Raw genomic sequence first — 19,428 nt, forward strand, 5'->3', positions numbered from 1 at the left:
GAAATACCTGAGCTCAGTGGGTGTTACCTATGAAGCTGAAAGTCCAGAGCTCAGTGGGTGTTACCTATGAAGCTGAAAGTCCTGAGCTCAGTGGGTGTTACCTATGAAGCTGAAAGTCCTGAGCTCAGTGGGTGTTACCTATGAAGCTGAAAGTCCTGAGCTCTGTGGGTGTTACCTATGAAGCTGAAAGCCCTGAGCCCAGTGGGTGTTACCTATGAAGCTGAAAGTCCTGAGCTCAGTGGGTGTTACCTATGAAGCTGAAAGTCCTGAGCTCTGTGGGTGTTACATATGAAGCTGAAAGCCCTGAGCTCAGTGGGTGTTACCTATGAAGCTGAAATACCTGAGCTCAGTGGGTGTTACCTATGAAGCTGAAAGTCCTGAGCTCAGTGGGTGTTACCTATGAAGCTGAAAGTCCTGAGCTCAGTGGGTGCACCTATGAAGCTGAAAGCCCTGAGCTCAGTGGGTGTTACCTATGAAGCTGAAAGTCCTGAGCTCAGTGGGTGTTACCTATGAAGCTGAAAGTCCTGAGCTCAGTGGGTGTTACCTATGAAGCTGAAATACCTGAGCTCAGTGGGTGTTACCTATGAAGCTGAAATACCTGAGCTCAGTGGGTGTTACCTATGAAGCTGAAATACCTGAGATCAGTGGGTGTTACCTATGAAGCTGAAAGTCCTGAGCTCTGTGGGTGTTACATATGAAGCTAAAAGCCCTGAGCTCAGTGGGTGTTACCTATGAAGCTGAAATACCTGAGCTCAGTGGGTGTTACCTATGAAGCTGAAAGTCCAGAGCTCAGTGGGTGTTACCTATGAAGCTGAAAGCCCTGAGCTCAGTGGGTGTTACCTATGAAGCTGAAAGTCCTGAGCTCAGTGGGTGTTACCTATGAAGCTGAAAGTCCTGAGCTCAGTGGGTGTTACCTATGAAGCTGAAAGTCCAGAGCTCAGTGGGTGTTACCTATGAAGCTGAAAGTCCTGAGCTCAGTGGGTGTTACCTATGAAGCTGAAATCCCTGAGCTCAGTGGGTGTTACCTATGAAGCTGAAAGCCCTGAGCTCAGTGGGTGTTACCTATGAAGCTGAAAGCCCTGAGCTCAGTGGGTGTTACCTATGAAGCTGAAAGCCCTGAGCTCAGTGGGTGTTACCTATGAAGCTGAAAGCCCTGAGCTCAGTGGGTGTTACCTATGAAGCTGAAAGCCCTGAGCTCAGTGGGTGTTACCTATGAAGCTGAAAGCCCTGAGCTCAGTGGGTGTTACCTATGAAGCTGAAGGCCCTGAGCTCAGTGGGCGTTACCTATGAAGCTGAAAGCCCTGAGCTCAGTGGGCGTTACCTATGAAGCTGAAATCCCTGTGCTCAGTGGGCGTTACCTATGAAGCTGAAATCCCTGAGCTCAGTGGGTGTTACCTATGAAGCTGAAAGCCCTGAGCTCAGTGGGTGTTACCTATGAAGCTGAAAGCCCTGAGCTCAGTGGGTGTTACCTATGAAGCTGAAAGTCCTGAGCTCAGTGGGTGTTACCTATGAAGCTGAAAAACCTGAGCTCTGTGGGTGTTACCTATGAAGCTGAAAGCCCTGAGCTCAGTGGGTGTTACCTATGAAGCTGAAAGCCCTGAGCTCAGTGGGTGTTACCTATGAAGCTGAAATACCTGAGCTCAGTGGGTGTTACCTATGAAGCTGAAATACCTGAGCTCAGTGGGTGTTACCTATGAAGCTGAAAGTCCTGAGCTCAGTGGGTGTTACCTATGAAGCTGAAAAACCTGAGCTCTGTGGGTGTTACCTATGAAGCTGAAAGCCCTGAGCTCAGTGGGTGTTACCTATGAAGCTGAAAGCCCTGAGCTCAGTGGGTGTTACCTATGAAGCTGAAATACCTGAGCTCAGTGGGTGTTACCTATGAAGCTGAAAGTCCAGAGCTCAGTGGGTGTTACCTATGAAGCTGAAAGTCCTGAGCTCAGTGGGTGTTACCTATGAAGCTGAAAGTCCTGAGCTCAGTGGGTGTTACCTATGAAGCTGAAAGTCCTGAGCTCTGTGGGTGTTACCTATGAAGCTGAAAGCCCTGAGCTCAGTGGGTGTTACCTATGAAGCTGAAAGTCCTGAGCTCAGTGGGTGTTACCTATGAAGCTGAAAGTCCTGAGCTCTGTGGGTGTTACATATGAAGCTGAAAGCCCTGAGCTCAGTGGGTGTTACCTATGAAGCTGAAATACCTGAGCTCAGTGGGTGTTACCTATGAAGCTGAAATACCTGAGCTCAGTGGGTGTTACCTATGAAGCTGAAATACCTGAGCTCAGTGGGTGTTACCTATGAAGCTGAAAGTCCTGAGCTCAGTGGGTGTTACCTATGAAGCTGAAAAACCTGAGCTCTGTGGGTGTTACCTATGAAGCTGAAAGACCTGAGCTCAGTGGGTGTTACCTATGAAGCTGAAAGCCCTGAGCTCAGTGGGTGTTACCTATGAAGCTGAAATACCTGAGCTCAGTGGGTGTTACCTATGAAGCTGAAAGTCCAGAGCTCAGTGGGTGTTACCTATGAAGCTGAAAGTCCTGAGCTCAGTGGGTGTTACCTATGAAGCTGAAAGTCCTGAGCTCAGTGGGTGTTACCTATGAAGCTGAAAGTCCTGAGCTCTGTGGGTGTTACCTATGAAGCTGAAAGCCCTGAGCTCAGTGGGTGTTACCTATGAAGCTGAAAGTCCTGAGCTCAGTGGGTGTTACCTATGAAGCTGAAAGTCCTGAGCTCTGTGGGTGTTACATATGAAGCTGAAAGCCCTGAGCTCAGTGGGTGTTACCTATGAAGCTGAAATACCTGAGCTCAGTGGGTGTTACCTATGAAGCTTAAAGTCCTGAGCTCAGTGGGTGTTACCTATGAAGCTGAAAGTCCTGAGCTCAGTGGGTGCACCTATGAAGCTGAAAGCCCTGAGCTCTGTGGGTGTTACATATGAAGCTGAAAGCCCTGAGCTCAGTGGGTGTTACCTATGAAGCTGAAATACCTGAGCTCAGTGGGTGTTACCTATGAAGCTGAAAGTCCTGAGCTCTGTGGGTGTTACATATGAAGCTAAAAGCCCTGAGCTCAGTGGGTGTTACCTATGAAGCTGAAATACCTGAGCTCAGTGGGTGTTACCTATGAAGCTGAAAGTCCAGAGCTCAGTGGGTGTTACCTATGAAGCTGAAAGCCCTGAGCTCAGTGGGTGTTACCTATGAAGCTGAAAGTCCTGAGCTCAGTGGGTGTTACCTATGAAGCTGAAAGCCCTGAGCTCAGTGGGTGTTACCTATGAAGCTGAAAGCCCTGAGCTCAGTGGGTGTTACCTATGAAGCTGAAATACCTGAGCTCAGTGGGTGTTACCTATGAAGCTGAAAGTCCAGAGCTCAGTGGGTGTTACCTATGAAGCTGAAAGTCCTGAGCTCAGTGGGTGTTACCTATGAAGCTGAAAGTCCTGAGCTCAGTGGGTGTTACCTATGAAGCTGAAAGTCCTGAGCTCTGTGGGTGTTACCTATGAAGCTGAAAGCCCTGAGCTCAGTGGGTGTTACCTATGAAGCTGAAAGTCCTGAGCTCAGTGGGTGTTACCTATGAAGCTGAAAGTCCTGAGCTCTGTGGTTGTTACATATGAAGCTGAAAGCCCTGAGCTCAGTGGGTGTTACCTATGAAGCTGAAATACCTGAGCTCAGTGGGTGTTACCTATGAAGCTGAAAGTCCTGAGCTCAGTGGGTGTTACCTATGAAGCTGAAAGTCCTGAGCTCAGTGGGTGCACCTATGAAGCTGAAAGCCCTGAGCTCTGTGGGTGTTACATATGAAGCTGAAAGCCCTGAGCTCAGTGGGTGTTACCTATGAAGCTGAAATACCTGAGCTCAGTGGGTGTTACCTATGAAGCTGAAAGTCCTGAGCTCTGTGGGTGTTACATATGAAGCTAAAAGCCCTGAGCTCAGTGGGTGTTACCTATGAAGCTGAAATACCTGAGCTCAGTGGGTGTTACCTATGAAGCTGAAAGTCCAGAGCTCAGTGGGTGTTACCTATGAAGCTGAAAGCCCTGAGCTCAGTGGGTGTTACCTATGAAGCTGAAAGTCCTGAGCTCAGTGGGTGTTACCTATGAAGCTGAAAGTCCTGAGCTCAGTGGGTGTTACCTATGAAGCTGAAAGTCCAGAGCTCAGTCGGTGTTACCTATGAAGCTGAAAGTCCTGAGCTCAGTGGGTGTTACCTATGAAGCTGAAATCCCTGAGCTCAGTGGGTGTTACCTATGAAGCTGAAAGTCCTGAGCTCAGTGGGTGTTACCTATGAAGCTGAAAGTCCTGAGCTCAGTGGGTGCACCTATGAAGCTGAAAGCCCTGAGCTCAGTGGGTGTTACCTATGAAGCTGAAATCCCTGAGCTCAGTGGGTGTTACCTATGAAGCTGAAAGCCCTGAGCTCAGTGGGTGTTACCTATGAAGATGAAAGTCCTGAGCTCAGTGGGTGTTACCTATGAAGCTGAAAGTCCTGAGCTCAGTGGGTGCACCTATGAAGCTGAAAGCCCTGAGCTCAGTGGGTGTTACCTATGAAGCTGAAAGCCCTGAGCTCAGTGGGTGTTACCTATGAAGCTGAAAGTCCTGAGCTCAGTGGGTGTTACCTATGAAGCTGAAATCCCTGAGCTCAGTGTGTGTTACCTATGAAGCTGAAAGCCCTGAGCTCAGTGGGTGTTACCTATGAAGCTGAAAGTCCTGAGCTCAGTGGGTGTTACCTATGAAGCTGAAAGTCCTGAGCTCAGTGGGTGCACCTATGAAGCTGAAAGCGCTGAGCTCAGTGGGTGTTACCTATGAAGCTGAAATCCCTGAGCTCAGTGGGTGTTACTTATGAAGCTGAAATCCCTGAGCTCAGTGGGTGTTACCTATGAAGCTGAAATCCCTGAGCTCAGTGGGTGTTACCTATGAAGCTGAAAGCCCTGAGCTTAGTGGGTGTTACCTATGAAGCTGAAAGCCCTGAGCTCAGTGGGTGTTACCTATGAAGCTGAAAGCCCTGAGCTCAGTGGGTGTTACCTATGAAGCTGAAATCCCTGAGCTCAGTGGGTGCACCTATGAAGCTGAAAGCCCTGAGCTCAGTGGGTGTTACCTATGAAGCTGAAAGCCAATCTGAAAGCCCTGAGCTCAGTGGGTGTTACCTATGAAGCTGAAAGTCCTGAGCTCAGTGGGTGTTACCTATGAAGCTGAAATCCCTGAGCTCAGTGTGTGTTACCTATGAAGCTGAAAGCCCTGAGCTCAGTGGGTGTTACCTATGAAGCTGAAAGTCCTGAGCTCAGTGGGTGTTACCTATGAAGCTGAAAGTCCTGAGCTCAGTGGGTGCACCTATGAAGCTGAAAGCGCTGAGCTCAGTGGGTGTTACCTATGAAGCTGAAATCCCTGAGCTCAGTGGGTGTTACTTATGAAGCTGAAATCCCTGAGCTCAGTGGGTGTTACCTATGAAGCTGAAATCCCTGAGCTCAGTGGGTGTTACCGATGAAGCTGAAAGCCCTGAGCTCAGTGGGTGTTACCTATGAAGCTGAAAGCCCTGAGCTCAGTGGGTGTTACCTATGAAGCTGAAAGCCCTGAGCTCAGTGGGTGTTACCTATGAAGCTGAAATCCCTGAGCTCAGTGGGTGCACCTATGAAGCTGAAAGCCCTGAGCTCAGTGGGTGTTACCTATGAAGCTGAAAGCCAATCTGAAAGCCCTGAGCTCAGTGGGTGTTACCTATGAAGCTGAAAGCCCTGAGCTCAGTGGGTGTTACCTATGAAGCTGAAAGCTCTAAGCTCAGTGGGTGCACCTATGAAGCTGAAAGCCCTGAGCTCAGTGGGTGTTACCTATGAAGCTGAAAGCTCTAAGTTCGGTGGGTGCACCTATGAAGATGAAAGCCCTGAGCTCAGTGTGTGTTACCTATGAAGCTGAAAGCCCTGAGCTCAGTAAGTGTTACCTATGAAGCTGAAAGCCCTGAGCTCAGTGGGTGCACCTATGAAGCTGAAAGCCCTGAGCTCAGTGGGTGTTACCTATGAAGCTGAAAGCCCTGAGCTCAGTGGGTGTTACAAGTGCTGAACTCAGTGGGTGCACCTATGAAGCTGAAAGCCCTGAGCTCAATGGGTGTGACCTATGAAGCTGAAAGCTCTAAGTTCGGTGGGTGCTCCTGTGAAACTGAAAGCCCTGAGCTCATTGGTTGTTACCTATGAACATGCTAGCTATGGGCTGAGTAGGTGTTACTTGTGAATCTTCAATCTCTCAAGCTCAGTGTGTGCGAGTTGTCAGGCTGCAAACTTTGAGCTCAGTGGGTCTTAATGGTGAAGATGCAAGATCTGAGCTCTGTGGGTGTTATCGGAGAAGCTAAAAGCTCTGAGCTCAAAGGGAGATAATTGTTAAAATTCCAGCTATAAGCTCTGTGAATGCTACCTGTTAACAGCAGGCTATAAACTCAGTGGGTGTTATCTGTGAAGCTGCAAGCACTGAGTTCAGTTGGCCTTACATGTGAAAATGCAAGCCCTGAGCTTAGTGGGTGCACCTGTGAAGCTGAAAGTTCTGACCTCAGTGAGTGTTACCTGTGAACCTGCAAGCTATGAACTCAGTGTGACTTGTGAAACCTCAAGCTCAGTGTGTGCAAGTTGTTGGGCTGCAAGCTTTGAGTTCAGTCAGTCTTCATTGTGAAGAGACAAGATCTGAGCTCAGTGGATGCTATCTGAGAAGCTAAAAGCTATGAGGTCAATGGAAGTTACTTGTTAAACTTCAAGCTCTAAGATCTATGAATGCTACCTGTTAACCCGCAAGCTATGAACTCAGTGGGTGTTACCTGTGAAAATACAAGTGTTGAACTCAGTGGGTGCACCTGTGAACCTGCAAGTTATGAGTTCAGCAAATGTTACTTGGGAAACCTCAATCTCAGTGTGTGAGTCGTTATACTGCAAGCAGGGCCGGCTATAGGTTTTCCTGGGCCCCGGATGAAAGAATCTCAGTGGGCCCCTTTAACACATACCACTATTCATGATGCACAGAAACAGCAGAGAAATATCAGAATAGTACAATACTAATGAATTCACTTACTTCTTACAATACATGAGTTATAGTTATTGTAAATTCTACAATAAGTCAGAAACCGGCGAATCCTCACAGCAAACAGGACATAGAGTGACTGCAGACTTATCATTTTAGACCGGACAGTATAGTCCTCCATACAGTATTATGGGCACCACACAGAGCTCCATACAGAATAAAGAGCCCCATATATGGCTCCATACAGAATAATGAGCCCCATATATTACTCCATACAGAATAATGAGCCCCATATATTACTCCATACAGAATAATGAGCCCCATATATTACTCCATACAGAATAATGAGCCCCATATATTACTCCATACAGAATAATGAGCCCCTTATATTGCTCCATACAGTATAATAGGCCCCATATAAAATAAATAAATAAATAAATCTTTATTTTTATATAGCGCTAACATATTCCGCAGCGCTTTACAGTTTGCACACATTACCATCACTGTCCCCGATGAGGCTCACAATCTAAATTCCCTATCAGTATGTCTTTGGAGTGTGGGAGGAAACCGGAGTACCCGGAGGAAACCCACGCAAACACGGGGAGAACATACAAACTCCTTACAGATGTTGTCCTTGGTGGGATTCGAACCCAGGACCCCAGCTAACCACTGAGCCACCGTGCTGCCCATATATTGCTCCATGCAGAACAAAGAGCCCCATATATTGCTCCATACAGTATTATTGGCACCTCATTGTGCTCCACACAGAATAATGAGCCCCATATATTGCTCCATACTGAATAATGGACCCCATATAATGCTCCTTACAGTATCATGAACCACATACATTGCTCCATACAGAATATTGTGCTTAATATAATGCTACATACAGAATAATGGCCACATATATTGCTACATACAGACTAATGGACCCCATATAATGCTCCATACAGTATGAGCCCCATATATAATAGGCCCCATATAATATGCCATACAGTATAGAATGGGCCCCATAGAGTATAATGAGCCCCGTAAATTGCTCCATATAGTAAAATGAGTCTCATATATTTCTCCATACAATGTATAATGGGCCTCATATATGATGCTCCAGTGTATGATGGGCCCCATATATCATGCCCCAGTGTATAATGAGCCCCATATATGATGCTCCAGTGTGTATTGGGCTCCATAAATGATGCTCCAGTGTATGATGTGCCCCATATATGATGCTCTGGTCCCCGGGCTCATTCTCATCTCTCCCGGGGTCGGGCTCATTCTCCCCCTGGCTCATTCCCCATCGCCGCCGCTCATTCTCAACCCGGCTCATTCTTCCCCCCCACCGGATCCGCCGCTGCTCATTCTCCCCCGTCTCTGCCGCTGCTCATTCTCAGCCCAGCTCATTGCCCCCCCCGCCCATTCTCCCCCCCCCAACGGCCCTGCAGCCGCTCATTCTCAACCCGGCACATTCTCCCCTACCCGTGGCTCATTCTCCCCCCGGGCTCATTCTCTTCCTCACCCCCCCTTGTATGCATGGCTGCGTGCCGGCTGAGCACGCTGCTCACCTGAGTTCTGGTGTGGTCTCTGCATGCATGTCCAGCGAGGCGCCAGTATCTTTTTCCTGTGAGAGAGTGGTACTGCTCATTAAGGTCATGAATATGGGCGCTACGCCCATGGGAGTGAAGTGGCGTCCATATTTATGACCTTAAAGAGCGGTAGTGATTAATGTCTTGCGGAGGGTTGGGGACCGACCCTGGACTTATATAAAAAAAAAAACCTTGCTCAGGTGCCGAGTGGGCCCCCCCCATCTCACCAGGGCCCCGGCACTTGCCCGAGTGTGACGGGTGCTGACGCCAGCCCTGACTGCAAGCTTTGAGTGCAGTGGGTCTCAATTGTGAAGCTACAAGCACTGAGCTCACTGGGTGTTCTCTGTGAAGCTACAAGCACTGAGTTGTAAGTGTTTAATAACTTACCCTTCAAAAGTTCTTTATAGAATTGGGGCTCAATAGCTCCCACAGCCATGTACTTTCCATCTACGGTCACGTATGTGGTGTAGAACGGCGCTCCACCGTCCAGCATGTTCTCACCCCGAGGTCTGTTCCACAGTCCTAACTTCTGTGACTTCCACACAAATGACCCTAGATATGCAGCACCTTCCACCTTGAAAAGAAGGGAAATAATGAAGTTAATGGAAACGCAGAACATAATAAATTATTTTACTATACAGGGTGTACGGGATTGGGGTACAATTATGTGCGATATATATATCTCTCTCCAATACCTATCACCAGCAGGAGCCTCTCCCCACTTTGTCTATTCTGCAGTAAACATTCACTTCTCGGTCTACTGTTTCTTTATGAAAGGTGCGAGCAAAGAAAACACAGTATTTCTCTGTTTGCTTTCTCACATTAGATACTTACACAAATAACTGGAAGACTTGAGAATGTGCTAACGAGCGGTAACGAGGTGTAATGCATTATTGAGTGCGCTTCCTCAGTTCTGACGCTGCCCAGGCGATCTGCAAAACCGAATCCGTTATTGGGGTCTCACTTCTCTTATCTAGAAGAGCGAGGACAAGATTGTGGCGCTGCCGTAATGAGATCAGATTTTTAATAATTAAATCAAAATAATCGGATCTTATTCATAGTGAGAAAGATCAACAGAGGCCACCGATTGGCTGGAGAGTTCACGTGCTTGGCGCTGGTTAGTTTACAAAAACTGGAGGATCGCCGGACGGTGATCAATGGATTTGTAGGGAAAAGGCGAGGTGAATGGTGTTTGTTTTTTTTTTTGCTTTTTCAACCCCTCCTCTCAACGCTTTTGTTTTTCCCTCGCTTTCTTCCAAGAGCCACAACATGCCTTAAGGGTTAATTAATTTCGGATAAGTCAGATGCGACAATGCCGAATATGATTTTTTTAATCATTGTTATTTATTTTTACATAAAGAAAAAGTTGGGGGGGGGGGAATAAAATTTTTATTACATAGCTCTTTTTTTTTCCACTTTATCCTCTACTATGTAGAATTCTATGCTAGACTACCTGACAAACACAGCTCTGCTACACCTGCCCTGTTTCTTTCTGCGGGGCCCATAAGGAATAATTAGCTCTAAAGCCACACGGCATCTGCCTGGTGCAAATATTACAGGATCTGGGCTTTACCTTAATCCTGCACGGCGGCAGAGAGCGTCTCAGTAACATGGGATGAAGGTGAGAGAGGCCGGCGGGGAAATCCAGAAACGAGTGTCGGGGTTGGGCGACTGAACTAATTAACCGTTTCATGTGCCCTGACAGCAGGCAGCACAGACGGCATGAAATGTGGCACTCGTACTGCAGATTATACATGTAGCGCCTGGAAAAAGTATTCGTAACGCGTGAACTTTTCCACAGTTTGACATGTTTCGCCCACAAACTTAAATGTATTTTATTGGGCTTTTATGTAACACCAAGTATTTGGGACGGGTAAAGGAAGTGATACATGGGGTTCTGTAAATATTTAAAAAATATAAATCTGAACATTGCGACGTGCATTTATATTCAGCCCCTGAGTCAGTACTTTGTAGGACCACCTTTTGTTGCAATTCCTGCTGCAGTCTTTTGGGGTCCGTCTCTATCAGTTTTGCTCATCTAGAGGTGACATTTTGCCCCTTCTTCTTTGCACCCTCGCTCTCGCTCAGTGAGATTGAATGGAGTCATCTGTGATCAGCAATTTTCACGTCTTGTCACAGATTCTCTGGGACTTCTGTCTGGTCTGTGACGCAGGAATATGCTGTGATCCAAACCATCCATTGTTGCTCTGACAGGATGTTTAGGGTTGTTGTGCTGCTGAACCTATGCCCCAGCCACAAGTCTTTTGCAGCCTCTAACAGGTTCTTCTTCTCCAGGATTGACCTGTATTTAGCTCCATCCATCTTCCCATTAACTCTGACCAACTTCTCTGTCCCTTCTAAAGAATCCCCACAGCATGATGATGACACCACCATGACTGACGGTGGGGATGGTGTTTTCAGAGTGATTGGCAGTGCTAGTTTTCCTCCACACACAGCGTTTTGCATTTAGCCCATAAAGTTCTCCTTTGGTCTCATCTGAGCAGAGCACCTTCTTCCACATGGTTGCTGTCCTCTACATGGTTTTTTGCAAACTACAAACGGTGCTTCTTATGGCTTGCTTTCAAAAATGGCTTTCTTATTGCCATTCTTACGTGAAGGCCAGATTTGTGGATTTTTCGACTAAGGGCGCAGACAGATGGACAAATTTCTCGTGCGAGGATCACATCGCAGTGCATGGACTGGCCCGGCACCTCTCCTGACCTGAGCACGACAGCATGATGTATTTCTATGCAGCTGTCACGCTCAGGTGAGGCAAACTGAAGATAAGTAAAAGGATTGCGATGCGATCCTCACACGAGAAATAATCCAATCTGTCTGTGCCCTCATAGTTGTCCTGTGCAAAGATTCTTCCCTCTGAGCTGTGGATCTCTGCAGCTCCACCACAGTGAACATGGGCCTCTTAGCTGCTTTCTATTTAGCGCTCTCCTTCGTTGGGATGTCAGGTTAGGTGGACAGACATGTCTTGGTAGGTTTGAAGTTGTGTCATACTCCTTCCATTTTTGGATAATGGACTGAACAGTGCTCGTGAGATGTTCAGAGCTTGGGCTATTTTTTTTTCTTATAACCTAACACTGCTTTCCTCTTCTTCACAACTTTATCCTTCACCTGTCTGGTGTGCTGCTTAGTTTTCAGGATGCTGTTTGATCCATAATGTTCTCACACAAACTTCTGAGGCCTTCACAGAACAGCTGTAGTTATACTGAGAATAAATTACACCCAGGTGAACTCAATGTACTAATTAATACAATTGCACGTCACAATTTTCAGATTTATATTTTTAAAATATTTAGAAAATCATGTATAATTTCCTTTACACGTCACAAATATTTCCTACTTTGTGTTGGTATCACAGAAAATCCCAACAAAATATATTTAAGTTTGTGGGTGTAACATGGAAAAGTTCATGGAGTAGGAATACTTTTTCAAGACACTGTAAAAAATAAGTTTTATTACATTTGCAAATGAGGGAACTTTAGGTTCACCACCATTGGTGTGGCCTAAAGATCAGTGCACCATTGGTGAGGCCTAGAGTTCAGTGCACTGTTACACTCCCTCAATTACAATCCTCCACACCTCCCGTTATATTGATTAACAGCGCTTACTTTGGAGCCCTGTCTGAATTAAAGCCCCAGCCCTGCACGCAATGACACTGCAGGAGCTGAGAGCACACAAACAGTGTCAGTGCACTCTAACCCATCACACTGGTCTGCAGGGGCCACCTATTAATGTGTTCTCCTGCATGAAGCAAGCAGTGGCCGCAGACAGGGAGAGACCAACACACACTGACACTGCGGAAGCCAAGACCACACACGGTGTCAGTGTGTGCAGGTGTTTTCCGATCCCTCTTCTGTCTGATCTTGTGTGCAGCAAGCCGCTGCTGCAGACAGAGGAGATGGATCAGAGTGCACACACTGACCATGCAAGAACACATTCCCATCCTTCTTGAGTGCAGTGAGCGACAGGAGAGGGATGAAAACTGGGCCCCTGCAGTGTCAGTGCGTTCAGGGATGAGACAGCGCTTTCAAATCAAGAACTGTCAGTAAATATAAAGACAAGTGCGGCTAATGGGAAACATTAAGCTCTTGGCTACTCTAAGGGTGCACGGAGGACCCCCATTTACATACATAATAAAACTTTTTTTATATATATAAATCTCAACTACTAAAATCTGCATTATAGGTATAATTTTTATATGGACTAAGTATATACAGTTGTCTGAAAAGTGTTCGCCCTCTTCTCGATTTCCCATTCTTTTCCATATTTGTCACACTTAAATGTTTCAGATCACCAAACAAATGTAAATATCAGACAAAGATAACACAAGTAATCACAAAATGCAGTTTTTAAATGAAGGTCTTTATTATTAAGGGAAAAAGAAATCCAAACCTACAGGGCCCTGTGAGAAAAAGTGATTGCTCCCCTCCCACCTTAAAACATAAATTAACTGTGATTTAACACATCTTTGGGAAGCCGATTTCAATTTCCCTAGCCACACGCAAACCTGATTACTGCCACACATGTTCCCAATCAAGAAATCACTTAAATGGGACCTGCCTGACAAAGTGAAGTAAACAAAAAGATTCTCAAAAGCTAGTCATCATGCCACAGTTCAAATAAATTCTTTGGAAGAAGTGAGAAATGAAGAAATTGAGATCTATCCATCTGGAAAAGGTTATAAAGCCATTTCTAAAGCTTTGGGACTCCAGCGAACTACAGTGAGAGCTATTATCCATATATGGCGAAAACATGTAACTGTGGTGAACCTTCCCAGGAGTGGCTGACAGTCCAAAATTACCCCAAGAGCGCTGCAACGACTCAACAAAGAGGTCACAAAAGACCCCAAACACCATCCAAAGAACTGTAGGTCTCACTTGCCTCAGTTAAGATCAGTGTTCATGACTCCACCATAAAAGACTGGGCAAACATGGCTTGCATGGCAGAGTTCAAAGTCATACCACTGCTGAACATAAAGACTTGTCTCAGTTTTGCCAGAAAACATCTTGACGATCCCCAAGACTTTTTGGAGAATACTCTGTGGACTGATAAGACAAAAGTTGAACTTTTTGGAAGGTGTTTGTCCCATTACATCTGATGCAGAAGTAACACAGCATTTCAGAAAAGGAACATCATACCAACAGTAAAATATGGTGGTGGTTATGTCATGATCTGGGGCTGTTTTGCTGCTTCGGGACCTGAAAGACTTGCTGTGGTAAATGGAACTATGAATTCTGATATCTACCAAAAAATCCTGAAGGAGAATGTCCAGCCATCTGTTTGCGACCTCAAGCTGAAGCGCACTTGGGTTATGCAGTAGGACAAGGATCCAAAACATACCAGCAAGTCCACCTCTGAATGGCTTAAGAAAAACAAAATTAAGACTTTGGAGTGGCCTAGTCAAAGTCCTGACCTTAATCCGATTGAAATGCTGTTACATGACCTTAAAAAGGTGGTTCATACTCAGAAACCCTCCAATGTGGCTGAATTATAACAATTCTGCAAAGATGAGTTGCCAAAATTCCTCCAAAGCGTTGCAAAAGCTTGACTGCAGTTGTTTCTGCTAAGGGCGGCCCAACCAGTTATTAGGTTTAGGGGCAATCACTTTTCACACAGGGCCCTGTAGGTTTGGATTTCTTTTTCCCTTAATAATAAAGACCTTCATTTATAAACTGCATTTTGTGATTACTTGTGTTATCTTTGTCTAATATTTACAATTGTTTGGTGATCTGAAACATTTAAGTGTGACAAACAAGCAAAAGAATAGGAAATCAGAAAGAGGCAAACACTTTTTCGCTCAACTGTATATAGTGTAATGGATTGGAGCCATATCATATATATGCTGTATGGTGTAATGGGTTTCGGCCCACCACTGTATTACGCCTCCTGTACCAGTTAGCTCTATTTGCCGGGAAGAGGAGGCCTCTGAGATTAAGGAAGAATACATTTCATATTTTCATTGGGCTGGCACAAAGATGACATTGTTACTTTTTGAGGGGGCACTCTGCATTAAAGTTATTGTCCCCAGAGATGAACAATTTATTTATTTTCTCATTACTTAAATAAATGTATTTTGGACAAAAAAAAAAATCATTTTTGCAATTGAGTTTCCCTAACAAGTCTGCACCTTTTTAGTTTTTACATGCTCTTTGATTCACTGCATATCCACTCTCCTGTCAGAATGAGCTCACTGATGGATACTCAGTTGACTCATTCTGCAGCCAGTAATACACAGTGCAAGATAGAGGCTATAAAAGGCAAACCTGTACTAAAATCCAATTACAAGAATAACGTTTAACCCCAAATACTTGCATTTAAGTAGGAGAAATGGTGAACTACTTTCTATACGAGGCACTCAAGGTAGAATTATTTGTTTTAAGGGAGAATTCAGGGGGAATTATTACTGGTTTAGGGGGCACAATACTTGCCCCGTGTGCTGGTAACAAGCGCTGCACCACTGGGTGGTATTATAAGCACACCCTGGACCTATTCACACCTCTGCTGCAGTATTCTGAGTACTGACAGTTTGTAGTATATTAATCACTCACATGTACAGTTGTGGCCTGCAATTCTGTCAGATAATATTCAGTTTCTTCCTGAAAATGATTGCAAACACAAATTCTTTGGTATTATTATCTTCATTTAATTTGTCTTAAATGAAAAAACACAAAAAGAATTGTCCTAAAGCCAAATTGGATATAATTCCACACCAAACATAAAAAAGAGGGTGGACAAAAGTATTGGCACTGTTCGAAAAATCATGTGATGCTTCTCTAATTTGTGTAATTAACAGCACCTGTAACTTACCTGTGGCACCTAACAGGTGTTGGCAATAACTAAATCACACTTGCAGCCAGTTGACATGGATTAAAGTTGTCTCAACCTCTGTCCTGTGTCCTTGTGTGTACCACATTGAGCATGGAGAAAAGAAAGAAGACCAAAGAACTGTCTGAGGACTTGAGAAACCAAATTGTGAGGAAGCATGAGCAATCTCAAGGCTACAAGTCCATCTCCAAAGACCTGAATGTTCCTGTGTCTACCGTGCGCACTGTCATCAAGAAGTTTAAAGCCCATGGCACTGTGGCTAACCTCCCTAGATGTGGACGGAAAAGAAAAATTGACAAGAGATTTCAACGCAAGATTGTGCGGATGTTGGATAAAGAACCTCGACTAACATCCAAACAAGTTCAAGCTGCCCTGCAGTCCGAGGGTACAACAGTGTCAACCCATCTGTCGGCGTCTGAATGAAAAGGGACTGTATGGTAGGAGACCCAGGAAGACCCCACTTCTTACCCCGAGACATAAAAAAGCCAGGCTGGAGTTTGCCAAAACTAACCTGAAAAAGCCTAAAACGTTTTGGAAGAATGTTCTCTGGTCAGATGAGACAAAAGTAGAGCTTTTTGGGCAAAGGCATCAGCATAGACTTTACAGGAGAAAAAAGAGGCATTCAAAGAAAAGAACACGTTCCCTACAGTCAAACATGGCGGAGGTTCCCTGATGTTTTGGGGTTGCTTTGCTGCCTCTGGCACTGGACTGCTTGACCGTGTGCATGGCATTATGAAGTCTGAAGGCTACGAAGAAATTTTGCTGCATAATGTAGGGCCCAGTGTGAGAAAGCTGGGTCTCCCTCAGAGGTCATGGGTCTTCCAGCAGGACAATGACCCAAAACACACTTCAAAAAGCACTAGAAAATGGTTTGAAAGAAAGCACTGGAGACTTCTAAGGTGGCCAGCAATGAGTCCCAGACCTGAATCCCATAGAACACCTGTGGAGAGATCTAAAAATGGCAGGTTGGAGAAGGCACCCTTCTAATATCAGGGACCTGGAGCAGTTTGCCAAAGAAGAATGGTCTAAAATTCCAGCAGAGCAGTGTAAGAAACTCATTGATGGTTACCGGAAGCGGTTGGTCGCAGTTATTTTGGCTAAAGGTTGTGCAACCAAGTATTAGGCTGAGAGTGCCAATACTTTTGTCTGGCCCATTTTTGGAGCTTTGTGTGAAATGATCAATGTTTTGCTTCATTCTCTTTTGTGTTTTTTCATTTAAGACAAATTAAATGAAGATAATACCAAAGAATTTGTGTTTGCAATCATTTTCAGGAAGAAACTGAGTATTATCTGACAGAATTGCAGGGGTGTCAATACTTTTGGCCACAACTGTAGCAGAGTTGAAGTTGTCAATGGCCTTCTATTTCAGCTTGTCTTACCCGTGAACAGGGAAAAGCTTCTGATTAAGATAATTTAGATGGACCTGCAGTCCTACGGCCAACGTCTGTCCTAGCAAAGCGACTCTGACAAAATCACAAACTCAGCTCTGCTACATCGTACTGCAAAATCTGGAACAAGACAATTTTATATATTTAGATGATTTCAAGACTAAGCTTATATAGAGGTGAGCTTCCACCCCTACATAAAAAAATAAAAGTGTGGGGCATTCCTGATCTTATTATGAAGCCTAAAGAGCTGTTTTGGCTCCTAGTGGGCGGGGCAGCCTGAAGAGTTGTGCCGACTCCTAGTGGGAGGGCTTACTTACCATGCTAGAATCAATGACCTGCCCTCGCCCAGATCGGGTACGTTCAAACAGAGACATGACGATACCCAGGGCACACGTATAACTTCCCCCAGCAAAGTCAGCAAGCATGTTCATGGGGAAAGTTGGGTTCTCGTGTTTTTTTCCAAGTCTTGACAGCAAACCTAGAAAATTAAACATTGAAAAATAAAAGAAAGTCCCTAATAATTAAAATACTGATTTAAAAAAAAAGCTGGGCTGATATGTCAGCCATTATTTTAGCACCCAGCTTTCCCAGAGTTCTGAATGCATCCCATATCCCTACACATCAGGGGTCAGAGAAAGCTGAGTGACAACTCCTGTACTACCTGGTAATGCATCAAATTGAAAAGTAAAAATCCTCATAATCATTTCCTATAGAAAGAACAAACTGCACTGTGTATTTACATGGAAATAAAAGAGTGGGAAGGGTTAATGACTTAAAGGGAAGGCTCAGATTTACATAAATAAAACCTCATCTTTGTATAAATGAAAAGTTTTATAACTTTCTAATTAAATGATGTTTAATCTCCCCATCGTTTCCATCTGTGCTTGCTATCAGTGAATGAGAACACTTTGTTTTCATTTATGGCCGCTACCTTTGTACTACAAGAAGCCAAGAGCCAAGCCTGTAGTTCGGCTTCATAGGAAATTATTACATTTTTGTATATACTGAAATATAATAATAGCGCAGCAATAAAGTACAAGTATTGAAGCGATCGCAAGTTCTAATCCCCTTTGAAAACTTAAGAAAAAAAAATTACTGAAAAAAAAAAATGTAAAGAACAAAATTCTAAAATAAATAGCACACAAAAAATAATTTAAAAAAACAATCGGTACTGAGCCCATAAATGCAAAAAAACATAATTTATACTACAAAATGGTACAAATAAAACGACAGCTCAGCAGGAAAAAAACATGGGATTTTTGTGATAAACTCACTGTAAAATCCTTTTCTCCGAGACGCTCATTGGGGGACACAGATACTGTGGGTGTATGCTTCTGCCGCTAGGAGGCTGACACTAAGTGAAAAAAAGAGGTTAGCTCCTCCTCCGCCGTATACACCCTCGCCCCCATTGAGGGCGGAAATCAGTTTGGTGCCAAAGCAGTAGGAGAACAACAAAATCAGCCTTAATACAGGTACAACATGTCCAGAAAAAGACCACACTTATATCACATAAACAAATGCTTATTAATTAAACAAAACATAAGCCAACTTGGCTAACAGGGTGGGTGCTGTGTCCCCAATGAGCGTATCGGGGAAAGGGATTTTACGGTGAGTTTATCACAAAAATCCATGTTTCTCCTTCGTCTCATTGGGGGACACAGGTACTGTGGGACGTCCTAAAACAGTCCCTGGGTGGGAGATTGACTCACCGATCCAAGCTACATGCACCTCTTGTTTAAAGGTGCGCCACCGCTGCTTGGAGAATCCTTCTACCCAGACTTGCATCCGCCGAGGCCTGAGCATGGATATTATAATGTTTGGCAAATGTGTGCAGGCTGGACCAGGTTGCTGCCTTGCAAACCTGTTCCATCCAAGCCTGGTGCCGAAGCGCCCAAGAGGCGCCCACTGCCCGAGTAGAGTGCGCTATGATCCCTGCTGGAATCGGCGTGCCTCTAATGTGGTAGGACTCCTGAATAGTCAAACGAATCCATCTGCTATGGTCGATTTTGAGGCAGCGAGTCCCTTCCTGCGCCCTTCGGGGAGCACGAACAGCGTGTCTGTCTGACGAAAGGGTGCCGTCCTCGACACGTACCTCTGGAGGGCTCTTACCAGGTCTAACGTGTGAAGAGCCTTTTCCACACGGTGCACCGGTGCCGGACAAAATGAAGGCAAGACAACATTCTCATTAATATGAAATGAGGACATGACTTTTGGCAGAAAAGGAGGGGCTGGTCTGAGCACCACCTTATCCTTATGGAAAGTGAGGAACGGAGCTCGGCAGGATAGGGCCGCCAGCTCCGAAACCCGCCAGATAGAAGTTATGGCCACTAGGAACACCACTTTCCAGGAAAGGTACCTCAAAGAGACCTGAAGAGGTTCAAAAGGAGGTTCCTGCAGAACACATAGGACCAGGTTAAGGTCCCAAGCGTCCATAGGCGCCTTATAGGCAGGTACCAAGTGGGAGACTCCCTGGATGAAAGTCTTCACCTGCAAACTGATAGCAATTCTGTGCTGGAACAAGACGGACAAAGCCGATATTTGTCTCCTGAGAGAGCTTGGGGCTAACCCTGAGTCTAGGCCAGACTGCAGAAAGGCCAAGATGTTGGGGATCGAGAATCTCAGTGGAGAACAATCACGGCCCCGACACCAAGCAAAGAACACCTTCCAGGT

General features: G+C 45.3%; 1 protein-coding gene across 1 annotated transcript in view; it reads right to left on the reverse strand.

The window, feature by feature from the left end:
- The window catches only part of AMACR (alpha-methylacyl-CoA racemase), a 59,225-nt gene that overhangs the window by 12,315 nt on the left and 27,482 nt on the right, over positions 1 to 19,428 (reverse strand). The window contains exons 4-5 of the mRNA XM_073543903.1: positions 17,076 to 17,236; positions 8,918 to 9,104 (exon numbers count right to left, since the gene is read on the reverse strand). Coding sequence (XP_073400004.1) covers positions 8,918 to 9,104; positions 17,076 to 17,236 — 348 coding nt within the window. The remainder of the gene's footprint in view (positions 1 to 8,917; positions 9,105 to 17,075; positions 17,237 to 19,428) is intronic.

Source organism: Dendrobates tinctorius, unplaced genomic scaffold, assembly GCF_039654945.1.
Source record: "Dendrobates tinctorius isolate UK_male_01 unplaced genomic scaffold, ASM3965494v1 ptg000135l, whole genome shotgun sequence".
Lineage (NCBI taxonomy): Eukaryota > Metazoa > Chordata > Amphibia > Anura > Dendrobatidae > Dendrobates > Dendrobates tinctorius.